Raw genomic sequence first — 16,079 nt, 5'->3', positions numbered from 1 at the left:
GTCTAGCCATGTGACACACAGAGTAACATCTATAGGGAGTTTTTATCACCCCACTAAGTCTGGTATTTAGCCTGCAAACCGGGTGTTTGACAGTGTAGTCAAGAGTACAAATGTATGAGAATTGATACCAAGAAACACACCAACATATTGCTATGTTGTGACCTCAACTTTCCAGACATAAACCTGGACATTGGCCAAACTTAAGCAGTTATTTACAAAAGCCGGCGATCAAGGTAAAATTATAAAAGGAGCAGTACCAGATATCAATGTTAAATCCCAGTACGCTTAAAAACGCAGCAAAAACGCCAAAATGCAGTCACAAATTTTATAATATTACTAAATCACCAAAAGCAATTGTAACGTAGGTATATGCAGAAAAGAGTTATATTAGCAATAACAAAGCATACATGTGCAAAAAGATTTGTCTTTGGCATGTCGCCTTCTTGAAATATCACCATATCAAATTTCTGAAAAAACGCCCCAAAATTTAAAACAAACATGAACCTTCCAAAATAAATGCACACATTTGCACAAGTTGGTTACCCGGTCATTACCTGGCTTACCAGTACTTTTAATTTGCCCTTACCCCAGGCCTTAATAATGGTCCTTAAAATATCTAGTGCATTAAGGGAGTGTTCAGAAATACTTGGGGCTGGACATTTCTGGTGTGTGTGTGGAAATTTTTTAACCCCCCCCCTCTTTTTGAACCCAAAACTTTTTGACCCCCCCCCCTTTGGACCAAAAACTTTTTTGACCCCGCCCCTCATATTAATTAGGTACAAAATATTCTGACCCTCCCCCTCCATAAATACTGTTCTATTCTTCATCTAAGGGAAACATATTAACAAGTGCACATTTTCGCCTTTGGACTTTCAACATTTGCCAGTTTAAGGCCCTATGTTTAACAGAATTTATAGGCCTACAAATAATACCAGGGAAAACTACTTCAAGTACTTGTCCGCGAAAGGCTTCATGGACCGTCATTTCACAAATTTCCGGCTTTTTCAAACTAAAATTTTCTCACAGTGCTAAAATCGCTTCAATTAGGTCTTCAATTTGCACAAGTTTCTTACTTCTGAAGGGGAACATCCCCCTCAGACACCCCCCTGCGTAGTGGACTCGCTTCTCCTTTCGACATTTGTCAATTAATGTTTTAACACAATTTATAGGCCTACAATAATGAGGAAAACTTGTCCGCGAAATTCGCCCGAAAGGCTTCAAGGAACGCCCATTTCACAAATTTTTGGCCTTTTCAAACTAAATGGTCCAACAAATCGCTTCAATTGGGTCTTCCTTTTGCAAAAGTTTCTAACTTCTCAGGGGGGCACATCCACCCTCATCAGACACCCCCTGCGTCAAGCGCAAGCGCTGGGCGCTATGGCCATCATGGCTATTTTTTAATAGATTTTTCTATGCCACATTGGGTCCGTCTATTGGGCGCCCACTTTTATATGCCTTGCTACGCGCCTGCTTTGGCTCACTTGCCTCACCAGAGTAGACCAGAAGGAACTGAGGTATTGAGGACACGGTGGCTCAGTGCACGTGGTCTTATGTCCTTGCACTCATAATCTGAAAGCTTGCTCGATGTGCGTGGGTTCGAGTCCCCATCCCACCACCGTGTTGCGCCCTTGAGCAAGGCACTTTGCTGTTACGGGTAGTCACAGTCGTTGTACTGATGAACCATGCGCCATTTGTAGGCAGCAAACGTGGCTCCGGCATATTCTAATGACGGCGGAATAAATGTAAAGCGCTTTGAGGCTGTTTACGGCATAAACGCTATAAAAATAGTTACATTTTTTTATTTCTTTTATTAACTGACACAATTTTAAAGGCTCAAAATTAAGTTATAAATAAGACAATTTTAACACTAGATATCTGACAGTGGAGTATTGAACTATGACCATGTACATTTGTTCTGGTTTTACTGGAACATTTGCGTGTGCAGCACGCGAACAAAAAATTTACCCCCCCCCCTATGCGCCAAATAACTTTTTACCCCCCCCCCCCCTGCTCACACACCCAAAACTTTTTTACCCCCCTGCGCCCTATTCAGAACTTCCCCACATATTTTCCAGCCCCCACCAAGGTATTTCTGAACACTCCCTAATTCAGCCTACATTGTACAGTATTGAGTTCTTTATTGATTTCTATTGCCAATTTGCCATACATCTTGAAGTGTAACAAAAATAACATGTATCATCCCCGCCCTCACCGATTTTTGGAGATTTTCAAATATTTTTGTTATTTTTCCTATTTGCTCCCTTACTTTATTTCTAAAATTGTTGTGATGAAAAGACATGTTCAGAAGTTCTTGGTTATCATTTATAAACACATTGCAAACACTTTCTTCAAGCTACATGCCCGCTACATGTAGGGGTAGGGCTTTGGGGGAAATAACAAAAATATCTGGGGGCCTCCCCAATTTGATGATTTTACAGGGGTGGAATTTCGACGCGAGTCCGCGAGTCGACTCGCGCCGAGACTCCCGTAAAAGTCCTATTGCGCGAGTCCACATGGACTCGCGCAGGAAATCCCTTCAGTCAACTTGCATGCTTGATCGGCTCATTCACTCGGCAAATTTTCATTCAACACACTGACTCGCCATCGCGAAAACACAACGCTGATTTTTAACAACAAAGCCAATTAGTAATCAATACTACCGATTAATTAATAAAAGTTTCTAACCAATGCAGTGATTGGATATCTAACCATCAACAACAGGATAATCAGCCAATCATAACTGGTTTCTACACACGACGGCACTGTGACCCGAGTCTGCAAAGCCAGCCCCTCGCCCATTTTACCCATAATTCTTTTTATAAGAAATAAAAAGCCAAAATCGTGCGCTCACTTCCGGGTATATCGGATCTTGTGGTAAATGTTTACGACTGTCAAAATTGCACTCTGCGCTCTCACGCTGTCATCGCCAATCACACGTGTTTGGAAGGTTACCGCACGTTGGAATGTGTTAAATTAAACGATTTTGGGTCTGATTTTTTATCATTTCTGAGCGAGTGACAATGGCAAGCAGGACGGGTACCGGTAAAGCAACTAATGAAGTGGGAGGATGATTTAAGAGAAAACTATTTATTTGAGTACAATGAACATGACAAAGATGGCTCGAATGCAATTAAAGCTTATTGCAAGGTGTGTAAATCGCATTGCCAGAAAATAGCATCAAAATATAAATGTAAAGTTGCAAGGGACGCGATGACTTATGGTAGTGAAGGGACAACATACATTTTAAAAACCAACTTTGTTAGTGTTATTTGACAATCATTTAATTGCATTCTCTACTCTACACCCTTATAGTAATACAAAGTACAAACTGAATGCATTTTACATAATGCATGTACCTTGCCTGCCCAAAATGATCTACATTGTATAAGCAAGCACAAATTTGCCAATTTATTTTGGACTCCTGCAAGATTGTACTATGAGAATCCGTTTGCGGGAATCCATGGACCTCGCAAAAATCTCCTGCGAGAATCCACTTGGATTCCCGTGGCACTGAACGAAATTCCACCCCTGATTTTATGATGTGTTGACAAACACTTTGCAATTGCAATTTTTAATAGACAGAAATGAATGGTAAAAAAATAACACAATAACAAATAATAAGGACCTCCCTCACCGATTTTTGAAAAAGTCCGGACGATATACATGTAAAAATATAATGTTATTTTTGTTACTTAAAAGGAGTAGGCCTATTTCGTGATTGTAACGAGATGTTATAGTATATGGATTTATGTAATACCGCCCAGCCATATACACCGCGATGTTACTTAGCTAATAAAGTACCGCCCATCCGGGCTTCTACAACATGGCCGATTTAGATAAAACCACGTTGACTTTATAGCCTGATTATTCTTATATATTATGCGACTCATAGCCTCCTGATTACTCTAATATGTTATGCATTAGAGCGGACATATTACATGGTGTCATCAGATCGAACTCATTCGCCAAGATCAGAGTTATAATCGCTAATTTGGGTGTGTATGAGCTCTCGCGATTTTCAGCGACTACGAATTCGGCACACTCGACCACTCGACGCTCAGTCAGTCACTCGTTGTATTTCATGTATTCATTGTATTACACGATAAATTATAAATGCTAGTTGATCGAACGACTATCAAGATCGTTGATCTGTTTGCATAGGCTAGTGTATGCGTCCAAGGGTATTGTATTTTAGGAACTATAAGCTTTGTAACTTGTATTAAGTGTTCAAAGATCGTTCAAAAGTTTGGATCAGGCAAAATTTGTGGAAAAAAAATAAGATGTGTTTGCTAGTGTCACTAGTGTCAGAAAGGTTTCTTAGGCTTCTTTCATGAAAGCTTTAATGGTGTACCTTCATTAAGACATTGATTTAGCTGAAATAAAGTGAATTTGTTTGCAAACTATCGAGCTTAAATATTTAAATTAAGCGTGCACCACCTGCAGTATTGGTAAAACACTATTCATGCTTTGAAACTGTAGTACTGTAGGTAGCCAATCTCATGCTTGATGTAATGTAACAAGCATGTTTTAAGACTTTTTTTTCAGGAAGTGTCTTGCAAACGTTTTCGTATTCAAGGTTTTTTACGTCCATTGAGAGCGTATAGAAAACAGTTGCACAAATATTTGATTTGATATTGCTGTGTTGTATACAATGTAAGACTGCGTACCATTGTGAGTACCATATCATATGTATCAGTGTATGTTATGTATCATTATACGTATGAATTTAAACCATAAAAGCTGTGCACTTTTGTAATATTTGAAAACATATGCCAGCAGTTCGTGTAAATTTGAACAGGTAAAGCGCCCTAATATTGGAAGTTTATGCAATTTGGTGATTTTCAAGGCCTTAAATTTTAGTGTGTTGTATTTAATATTAGCAAGGTAACCAAATTTGTGGAACATGCCACCACCAGAAAATCAAGAGCAAGCTCAAGCTGCTCGTATTTCGGTACAATAAAAAAAAAATCTCAACATACAGGGTGATTTGAAAATAACTGGAAAAAATTTCACCAACTTTGGACAAGCTATGAAATCTTGACTGGGTTAAAGAATAAACAGCAAGAGTACAGGGTTGCTACCTTTATCACAGCCATAGGGCTGGAAGCCCTTGATATTCATAATAACCTCCCATATCAGAATGAGGGGGATAGAAAAGACTTGGATAAAATACTAAAACTGTGGCAGGACTACTGTGTGGGAAAGACTAATCCAATATATGAGAGATACAAATTTAATAGCTCCATTCAAGGAGATGATTCCTTTGATGCATATCTTGTCAAATTACGAGCCCTAGCAGCGACATGTGAATATGGTGAGTTACTAAACGAACTCATTAGGGACCGTATAGTATGCGGTATCAAAGACAACGCCCTAAGAAAACGCCTTTTACAAGAGGCCGACCTCTCGTTAGACAAGTGCGTCACAATGTGTCAGGCCGCAGAGGCCACAAGTGACCAGATGAAAGTCATGAAAGGGTATCAACAAGAGCCACAGGCAGAGGTACATGCTACTTTTCACAATAAGCATAGGCAACGTGCTGCACCACGTGCATCCGAAATTGACAACTGCAAATGGTGTGGGCGTAAACACGAATTGCAAAGAGCAAAGTGCCCTGCTTATGGCAAGACTTGTACTAGTTGTGGTAGGTTGAATCACTTCAAAGAAAAGTGCACCAATACTGAAAGACACAACTATAAAGGTCAAAAACCCCGTACATGTAGGTCATACCACAGGAAAAAGAAGCATACTGCGCATGCTTTAGATAGTGCTTCAGATCAGAGTAGTGACAGTGACTCTGAATATGATTATGTTGAGGCCCTCAGTATAGATGAAGTTGATGTACATTTCGTCTCTCAGGATAGCTCAGACAAAATAATGGCCGCTTTTAAGGTCAAAGGGGGCACAGAAATCCAAGCCCAAGTGGATTGCGGGGCTACGTGTAATGTAATCCCAAAGAAATTCATCCCCAGGAGTGTAAAAATCAAAAAGTGCAAAACAAAACTCTCCATGTATAATAAGACGGTGGTACCCGTATTGGGAAAATGTCGGTTGCCCATAACAAATGTAAAGAATGGACGCAAATATTTGCTTAGATTTTTAGTGGTCAAAGAATCTAGATTCATACCATTGATTGGTAAACGAAACGCGGAGCAAATGAAGCTCATCACTGTCCATTATGAGAACATTGCAACAGTTGGAATCTCTGGTACAAATCTAGATTCAAAACAAAATGTAAAAACAGCCTATGCAGACGTTTTCACCTGCAGTATTGGTAAAATGCCAGGTAAAATACATCTGGAAACAGATAGTGAGGTAACACCTGTAGTAACACCACCACGCAGGGTCCCTATTGCCGTAAAACCCAAGCTCAAAGCCGAGCTAGACCGACTGACTGAACAACAGGTAATACAGAAAGTCACGGACCCAACGGGATGGGTCTCCGCACTAGTTTGCGTGGAGAAGCCAAACGGAAAAATTCGCTTGTGCATAGACCCCAAACCACTTAACACAGCGTTAAAGCGCCCTCACTACCCTATGCCAACCATAGAGGAAATATTACCAGAACTAAACGATGTCAAAATCTTCACAAAAGCGGATCTGAAGGAAGGGTTTCTACAATGTGAGCTAGACGACAGTCGTCAGTATTAACACATTTCAGACCCCATGGGGTAGATATAAATGGAACCGCCTACCCTTTGGTGTCAGCCCAGCTCCAGAGGTATTCCAACAAACTTTAGACCAAAATCTTGAAGGCCTACAGGGTCTGTACAAGATCGCCGATGACATTCTAATCACAGGAAAAGGGAGACACTAGAACAAGCTCAGAGAGATCATGACGCCAACCTTGAGTGTTTCCTAAATCGCTGTCGCATGAACGCCACATAACTCTGAACTATGACAAACTTGAACTTAGATGCCAAGAGGTCAGCTTCATGGGTCATACCCTGACAAGCAACGGACTTAAGCCAGACCCCAAAAAGCTGACTGCCATAAATGAGATGCCAAAGCCACAAGCTGTGGCCTGGGTACAACGGTTCATAGGCATGGTGAAATATCTTGCCAAATTTGTACCGGACTTATCAAACATTAGCGCTCCCATTAGAGAACTTACCCACAAAGACACCCCTTGGAACTGGACTTCAGAGCATGACGCTGCCTTCGAGCAGATCAAACGACTTGTGACAGAAGCACCGGTTCTTAGTTACTCGACCCGACAGTCGCTACAGAAGCACAAGGTGATGCTTCTGAAAAAGGACTAGGCTTCGTTCTTCTGCAAAATGGACACCCAGTTTCTTATGCCAGTCGCGGCGCTCACTGATGCTGAAACCAGATACTCACAGATAGAAAAAGAGCTGCTAGCACAGGTATTTGGACTGGAAAGAAATAACCAATATACATATGGACGCCATACATCATACTCTGGACTGACCACAAGCCCCTTGTATCCATAACAAAGAAACCATTGACCGCTGCACCCAAACGCCTACAGAATCTTCTGCTGAGAATGAACAAGTATGACTTTGAAATCCGCTACATGCCAGGAAAAGAGCTCATACTGCAGACACCCTCTCGCGTGCATATTTGGAGAACACTGACCGTTCACAAACAGAGACTAATATTGAGAGTATTCATACCACTGACTATCTACACTTGACAGAGAGCACACGCAAGGAACTGCAAGATGCCACCGCACAGGATACAGAACTCTCGCATGTAATCAGATACATCCAGCACGGTTGGCCTGAGAAACCTCATGAATGCACTCCTGAAGCAAGACCGTATTTCAATATTCGTGATGAGCTGTCATATCACGACGAGATCATTGTCAAAGGATTACGCTGCTTCATTCCTACATCCATGAGACCCAAGATTCGCAACAAGCTCCACGCTGCACATACAGGGATTCAGAGCACCATAAGATACGCAAGAGAGACTGTATACTGGCCAGGGATGACTAGTGAACTCAAAGACATAGTCAGCAAATGCGAGACATGTAACACTTACCCCAAAATCAGCAGAAAGAACCTATGATAAGACATAAAATCCCAGAGTATCCATGGGAAGAAATTGCTTGTGATATATTCACCTCAACGGACAAGACTATCTCTGCACCGTAGATTACTTCTCCGACTACTTTGAGATAGACAGATTGACAGGCAAGAAAGACGCAACAGCCATCATAAGACTCTTAAAGAAACATTTCGCAAGCCATGGTATTACGGCGCGATTCTTTAGTGACAATGGTCCTCCATTTAATTCCCAACAGTTTGCTGAGTTTGCTTCAGAATTAGTGCCGTCGTCGACATGCATTATGTCGACATAATGTCGACGTCGGCACGTATCCCGACATGTCGACATCAAAAAAAAATGTCTAAAAAAAAAAAAAAAAAAAATTTTTTTTTTTTTTTTCTTCTTAATTTTCAAAAAATATTTTTGGCCAGAAAAGTAAGTTATAGGCCCAAAATTACTTGTTATTCAAGGTTGGAAACCAGAGAAATGCTGCTACTCAAAAAAACAAAAAAAAAAAAATGCCAATTTTTTTTTTTTTTACAAAGTTGGATAAATTTGTTTATTTTGATTACCTTTGCTTCTATTAAACAGTCAGGGACACATTGAATTTAGTATGCATTGCTAGCTGTTCAATAGAAGCAAAAGTAATTAAAATATACAAATGTATCCAACTTTGTTTCTACAATTTAGGGTTTCTACAATGTGAGCTAGACGACGAGTCGTCAGTATTAACCACATTTCAGACCCCATGGGGTAGATATAAATGGAACCGCCTACCCTTTGGTGTCAGCCCAGCTCCAGAGGTATTCCAACAAACTTTAGACCAAAATCTTGAAGGCCTACAGGGTCTGTACAAGATCGCCGATGACATTCTAATCACAGGAAAAGGGGAGACACTAGAACAAGCTCAGAGAGATCATGACGCCAACCTTGAGTGTTTCCTAAATCGCTGTCGCGAACGCCACATAACTCTGAACTATGACAAACTTGAACTTAGATGCCAAGAGGTCAGCTTCATGGGTCATATCCTGACAAGCAACGGACTTAAGCCAGACCCCAAAAAGCTGACTGCCATAAATGAGATGCCAAAGCCACAAGATGTGCCCGGGTACAACGGTTCATAGGCATGGTGAAATATCTTGCCAAATTTGTACCGGACTTATCAAACATTAGCGCTCCCATTAGAGAACTTACCCACAAAGACACCCCTTGAACTGGACTTCAGAGCATGACGCTGCCTTCGAGCAGATCAAAGCGACTTGTGACAGAAGCACCGGTTCTTAGTTACTTCGACCGACAGTCGCTACAGAAGCACAAGGTGATGCTTCTGAAAAAGGACTAGGCTTCGTTCTTCTGCAAAATGGACACCCAGTTTCTTATGCCAGTCGCAGCGCTCACTGATGCTGAAACCAGATACTCACAGATAGAAAAAGAGCTGCTAGCACAGGTATTTGGACTGGAAAGAAATAACCAATATACATATGGACGCCACATCATACTCTGGACTGACCACAAGCCCCTTGTATCCATAACAAAGAAACCATTGACCGCTGCACCCAAACGCCTACAGAATCTTCTGCTGAGAATGAACAAGTATGACTTTGAAATCCGCTACATGCAAGGAAAAGAGCTCATACTCGCAGACACCCTCTCGCGTGCATATTTGGAGAACACTGACCGTTCACAAACAGAGACTAATATTGAGAGTATTCATACCACTGACTATCTACACTTGACAGAGAGCACACGTAAGGAACTGCAAGATGCCACCGCACAGGATACAGAACTCTCGCATGTAATCAGATACATCCAGCACGGTTGGCCTGAGAAACCTCATGAATGCACTCCTGAAGCAAGACCGTATTTCAATATTCGTGATGAGCTGTCATATCACGACGAGATCATTGTCAAAGGATTACGCTGCTTCATTCCTACATCCATGAGACCCAAGATTCGCAACAAGCTCCACGCTGCACATACAGGGATTCAGAGCACCATAAGATACGCAAGAGAGACTGTATACTGGCCAGGGATGACTAGTGAACTCAAAGACATAGTCAGCAAATGCGAGACATGTAACACTTACCCCCAAAATCAGCAGAAAGAACCTATGATAAGACATAAAATCCCAGAGTATCCATGGGAAGAAATTGCTTGTGATATATTCACCCTCAACGGACAAGACTATCTCTGCACCGTAGATTACTTCTCCGACTACTTTGAGATAGACAGATTGACAGGCAAGAAAGACGCAACAGCCATCATAAGACTCTTAAAGAAACATTTCGCAAGCCATGGTATTCGGCGCGATTCTTTAGTGACAATGGTCCTCCATTTAATTCCCAACAGTTTGCTGAGTTTGCTTCAGAATTAGTGCCGTCGTCGACATGCCTTATGTCGACATAATGTCGACGTCGGCACGTATCCCGACATGTCGACATCAAAAAAAAATGTCTAAAAAAAAAATAAAAAAATAAATTTTTTTTTTTTCTTAATTTTCAAAAAATATTTTTGGCCAGAAAAGTAAGTTATAGGCACAAAATTACTTGTTATTCAAGGTTGGAAACCAGAGAAATGCTGCTACTAAAAAAAAAAAAAAAATGCCAATTTTTTTTTACAAAGTTGGATAAATTTGTACATTTTGATTACCTTTGCTTCTATTGAACAGTCAGGGACACATTGAATTTAGTATGCATTGCTAGCTGTTCAATAGAAGCAAAAGTAATTAAATTATACAAATGTATCCATGGGTCTACACCACACTGTCGGGATACGTGCCGACGTCGACATTATGTATCCAACTTTGTCCATGGGTCTACACCACACTGTCGGGATACGTGCCGACGTCGACATTATGTATCCAACTTTGTAAAAAAAAATTGGCATTTTTTTTTTTTTTGAGTAGCAGTATTTCTCTGGTTTCCAACCTTGAATAACAAGTCTTTTTGGGCCTATAACTTGCTTTTCTGGCCAAAAATATTTTTTGAAAATTTAAACAAAATAATTTTTTTTTTTTTTTTTAGAATTTTTTTTATGTCGACACACTGTCGATGTCGGTATACGAATTTTATCGACATGTCGACATTAAAAAACGGTGCCGACGACGGCACTATTCAGAATACGGTTTTTCACATTCTACCAGCTCACCGACATATGCCCAAAGTAATGGCAAAGCAGAAAACGCGGTGAAGATCGCTAAGCAGCTACTCAAGAAAGCGAAGAAGGACAATGGAGATATCTACTTAAGGGGTACTACACCTGCCCAATTTTGTGCCTATTTTTGCATTTTTCTCAAAATTATAGCACATTGGTGACAAAGTAAGATATGTATATTATAGGGGCAAGGACTACGACTATACTGCACTGAAAATTCAGCAACTCAAGGCAATCAGTTATTGATTTATTGATCAAATATTGGTTTTCCCTCATTTTTGAGTGTAACTCCACAACTGTTGTATGTGCTGAAATAAAATTTCCAGTGCAGTAGTTGTAGTCCTTGCCCCTAGAATATACATATCTTACTTGTCACAAATGCGCTATAATTTGTGAGAAAAATGCAAAAATAGGCACAAAATTGGGCAGGGGTGTAGTACCCCCTTAAGTCTACTAATTTGGAGGAATACTCCATCTGAAGGGCTAGAAAGCTCATCGCCCAGAGACTTTTTTGGTCGCCCGTACTAAAACAAACCTACCCACACGCAAAGAACTTTTGCAACCCAAAATAGTGGAGAATGTAGTAGACAAGAAAGCTAAGCAGAAAGCCAAGCAAGAACACTACTACAATAGAGGTAGCAAAGAATTAGCACCTTTTAAAGGTGAACCTCATTGAAAATAAAGTTATATATCAATGAAAAGCTTATGATGTCAGGATACTAAAATTATTTTTTCCGATTTTTTTGATGGCCAATAAAGCTGAAAAATTAAAAAAATTAATGAATTTTTGGTCTTTTTGAAGGCGCCCAAAAAGCACCCAAATCAATCGTCTATGACCTTGGGAATGCTCGTGACGTAAGCTCAGGGTTCGTGAGTCACGTGATCCTACTCGGAAACACGTAAACAAGACTTGCTTCCTGTACTTTGCAAGCTGCCCGGCAAGTCTGATTTTCACAATAAACATGATAAAGCTTGAAATTAGAGGAATCTTCAAGTTGCTGGTTCCTTCTATATATATTAGAAATAATAGAATTATTGTCAACACATAAATTTTCCGTAAATTTTTGACAAAATCAGTCATAACTGGCTAGGTATAACTGGGTAATTTGAATTTCGCGCTGGGATCAATCCCATGCGCAAATACTTGCTACTACCGAGTACCGTTCATGTCATGGACTGAATAAACATGATCGAATAACAAATTAAATACTTGTTTGTGACATTCCCTAGTCTTGATTCATTTTAAAATATATCTGATTAAAAAAAATATCGTCTTGCAGTAATCAAAAAATTAATAAAGAACCGCCGATCGTCAAATCCAGCCCATATGAAGGTTTTCATATTTAGCGCATTGCGGTAATACATTCTTTCCACACAATCACGATTGAAAGAAACAGATACTCGGGCAGATACTTTATGATAAAATAAATAGCCTACAATTAAGGCTTAGTAGACCGTTATTAAATGGAATTCTGAAATCTGAATAAAATTAAAATATTGTCACATGTGTCACGATTCTTTAATGATAGTACAATCAGTGTACGGTACTGAAAAAATTAAACATTCATGTTTTAAGGATTACCGAACACGATGCGTAAATTGCAGGGACGGATATGCACAAACACAGCGACTCGCTTCGGGGCTTCGTCCGCCGGCAGCACTTGCGTTGTGTGTTCCATATATCTGTGGTTTCATGGGGTGTTTCAGCAGATTTGATCAATCGTTCCCTTATATTTGGAACATTTACAGGAATAAATTTTGCTGATGAAGTAGCAATAAGTTGGAAATATCAGAATGTGAATATCAAATCGGTCATTTTGTCTGCAAGTACAGTACAGTCGCGGATACTGAACACTCGGCGTTGTGAGACTCAGTGAGCGCATCCCGTATGTATCTATATACAAGTTCGCCTATCAGACATGACCGGCTATGACCGGTTGTAAAGCTAAGAAATAATTAAAAATCCTGTACATGTACCTTATTCTATTCCTTCATTTTCTCATTGTGATAAGTTCATCTCAACTTGGTGTGACGATCTGAACTGGTAGCACTAGCAGTTATTTTGTGCAATCTGTTTTCATTCGGCGAATCTTCGCTCTTCGTGCTTTACTGTAATATTCCCTGTGCATATCGTGGATGGCTTGGCCTATCCCAAATCACCCCGGCCAGCACTTTTCCCATTTTAAATCCACACACTTTATTCAGGAACTTCATTCTTGATTTGATCATGATATTTCCTTCATGTAATTCTTATTTTATTGAAGATATTTTTCATGTAAAGTTGACAATGACTGAATTGGCCCGATGCATGCCACAGTAATACACGGACATTGTGTTTACAATCAAACCCGGAAGTAACTGTGTGTCCCTGGGCTGTCGTCTTCAACTAAAGCGCCCACTTTGAGCGATTTCGTTTTGTAATTTTGGGGGGGTGCCAATATCCAATCTTTGCATGGAGATTATGTCTAGCCTGGTACGCTATGCAAATAAAAAATATTCTTTTCTGCTTCCTGACATCATAAGCTTTCCATTGATATATAACTTTATTTTCAATGAGGTTCACCTTTAAAGCAGGTGATACAGTGAGAATCAGACCCACTACTGGAAATACTGAGTAGGAGAAAGCCAAAGTACAATCCCAAGTGAATATCAGGTCATACGAGGTCATCACAGAAGACAGTCGCGTATACCGCAGAAACCGCAAGCAACAGAAAAAAACGCAAGAATCATTCTGTAAAGCCCCAGAACCTGACTTCCCATTCAGCAACGCGCATGATTCGCTAGACAACGCGCAGAGTAACCCAGCTGAAATGCAAGCTAAACCTACAAAATGTACAGTGAAAATGAAACAACCATCAGAACCACTGAGGCGTAGTAGCAGAACGCATAGAGCACCTAAGCATCTAGAGGAGTATGTGTGCAACTAAAAAGGAGAGACAAGGACATTATAGACAATTAAAAGCACACTTGTTAGTTTGTTAAACTTTGTTTATTGTTAACTGTTGAACAGTTTATTGTTGCTAAAAAAAACAATTGGTCAAAAAATGACACAGGTCTAGAATTCACACTGGTTCATAATATCAAGTGCCATAATACCTTTTGTGTATTACACTCTTCCAGTATTATAATATTATGGTTTTGATACTGAGAACACAGGAGGATTCTCTTCTTTTCATTATGAAAGGAAAGGTGTAACGAGATGTTATAGTATATGGATTTATGTAATACCGCCCAGCCATATACCGCGATGTTACTTAGCTAATAAAGTACCGCCCATCCGGGCTTCTACAACATGGCCGATTTAGATAAAACCACGTTGACTTTATAGCCTGATTATTCTTATATATTATGCGACTCATAGCCTCCTGATTACTCTAATATGTTATGCATTAGAGCGGACATATTACAGTGATCCTAGCATCCTCTATTTTTAGTATTTATGTCATTTTTCATTAGATATCCACGAAAAAAACCTATTCCCAAAATTTCAGTTGATTCCGATTTTGCGTTCGCGAGTTATGCATTCATGATTATGTGTATTACACTGCTCCATAGACAATGCGTTGTAATTTCGTTAATCGTTCTGCACCAGAACGAAATTCAAATTTCACGATATCTTTGCTAAACTAATTAATCTGCAAGAAATATTTTGTACATAAACATTATGTAGCCCGAGGTTTCCAGTGATATAAAAATCTCAACTTTTTTTGAGAAAAGTGGGGGGATGAGGCTGTGGATCACAAAATGCCCTTTTAATACTTGGGCTTGGCCTATCATCAGTGCCGTACTATTACGCTGACTTTCGTATTCGGCGAGGAGGACTATTTTGACCTCCTGGTTTGTTTACAAACAGAGAGGTAGTCAAAAGACCGCTCCGCTTGTCCAAACACTCAAGTATCAGAAGGATGGTCCACAATAGCGTGATTCACGTAAGGCCAAATAAAAAAATAAACATGTTTCACGTCCCCTCCCGCTTCCTTTTTTGAGGTTTCTTCATTTATTTTTTTATTTTTTGAAATTCAGTTATAACTTTTCAAAAAACATGTCTAGGAAGTAGAGATGCTTTCTATAGCCTTGCTAATATACAGGAAACACTTTTGGAAGGTTTTGTGGTCATGAGAGGGGGCCTACCTCTCAGAACAACAAATAAAAAAGAGGCCTCCTCCTTTTTCCAGGCATTATTGTATGCGCTAAAACAGCTCTAATTATGGGTATTTACACCGATTTTGCAATAAAAAATAGAAAATAAAAAGCCCCCTCTTCCTCCTTTTTTTCAAAACCCCGGACGTGAAACGTGTTTTTTATTTTACTTGGGCCTTACTAACATGAATAGGGATTAAAAAGCTGTCACATAGACCCATGTGCTTCTATTGTCCAATTTGCCATCAAGATTTCATATGGAAACAGTTCAGACCCAGAACAGGATCATGTCAGAAATTAATATTTTGTTCTGGGTCTGATTATTCGAACTAGCATATCATGCCTATTCATGCCATAGTATATGTTTAATTTCAATACAAAAGTAACAAAATAACAGTACTTTTATTGTGTGTTTTAAGGTTTGCCTTTTGTACCTCAATACTGCAATGGTTGCCCAATTAAACATAACAAATATCACTAATTATCAACACCATTTACCTGCAAAATCAGACAATTTTAATGTCATTCCACCTGCATGAAGCTTCCTGATAACGAAGCGCATGCATGAGTTGTGCAGTGTTGACTGTTTTGATTATGGACTGGGAGTTGCATAGTCTATATCCCAGTCATCTTCGACGCCTTTGTCACTGCCCTAAATAAACGTTAGCGACGAAAGACCACAAGCAGGCTGGAACCAAGACTACCAACACCCAATCCATGACCCAATTAAGCGTTTGAGAAGTTAAAATAATTATGCATTAAATTTATAACTA

At 39.8% G+C, this 16,079-nt stretch overlaps 2 protein-coding genes across 3 annotated transcripts in view; one reads left to right on the top strand and one right to left on the bottom strand.

The window, feature by feature from the left end:
• Nucleotides 1-15,893, bottom strand: part of LOC140143849 (rhodanese domain-containing protein CG4456-like) — a 56,175-nt gene extending 40,282 nt beyond the window's left edge. For both annotated transcript variants that reach the window (XM_072165663.1, XM_072165662.1), the window contains exon 1: nt 15,805-15,893. The gene's annotated coding sequence lies outside the window, so the exon portion shown is untranslated. The remainder of the gene's footprint in view (nt 1-15,804) is intronic.
• Nucleotides 4,904-9,137, top strand: LOC140143817 (uncharacterized). The gene is made up of 4 exons (XM_072165627.1): nt 4,904-4,951; nt 5,140-6,640; nt 7,661-7,996; nt 8,704-9,137. Exons 1-4 carry the CDS (start codon nt 4,904-4,906, stop codon nt 9,135-9,137), a joined length of 2,319 nt encoding a protein of 772 aa, XP_072021728.1.
• Nucleotides 15,894-16,079: the final 186 nt, after the last annotated feature.

This window comes from Amphiura filiformis, unplaced genomic scaffold (assembly GCF_039555335.1).
Source record: "Amphiura filiformis unplaced genomic scaffold, Afil_fr2py scaffold_29, whole genome shotgun sequence".
In the NCBI taxonomy this organism is placed as follows: Eukaryota; Metazoa; Echinodermata; class Ophiuroidea; order Amphilepidida; family Amphiuridae; genus Amphiura; species Amphiura filiformis.
Note: the sequence above shows the minus strand (reverse complement) of the source record. Positions and strands in the feature narration are given on the sequence as shown.

What these genes read in the sequence shown, in the direction of transcription:
- LOC140143817 (XM_072165627.1), top strand. Translation starts at nt 4,904, where the DNA reads ATGCCACCACCAGAAAATCAAGAGCAAGCTCAAGCTGCTCGTATTTCG. An exon ending in CTCAAGCTGCTCGTATTTCG is followed by an intron (nt 4,952 to 5,139) that starts GTACAATAAAAA and finishes CTCCCATATCAG; the next exon opens with AATGAGGGGGATAGAAAAGA. An exon ending in AGTCAGCAAATGCGAGACAT is followed by an intron (nt 7,997 to 8,703) that starts GTAACACTTACC and finishes TCTACAATTTAG; the next exon opens with GGTTTCTACAATGTGAGCTA.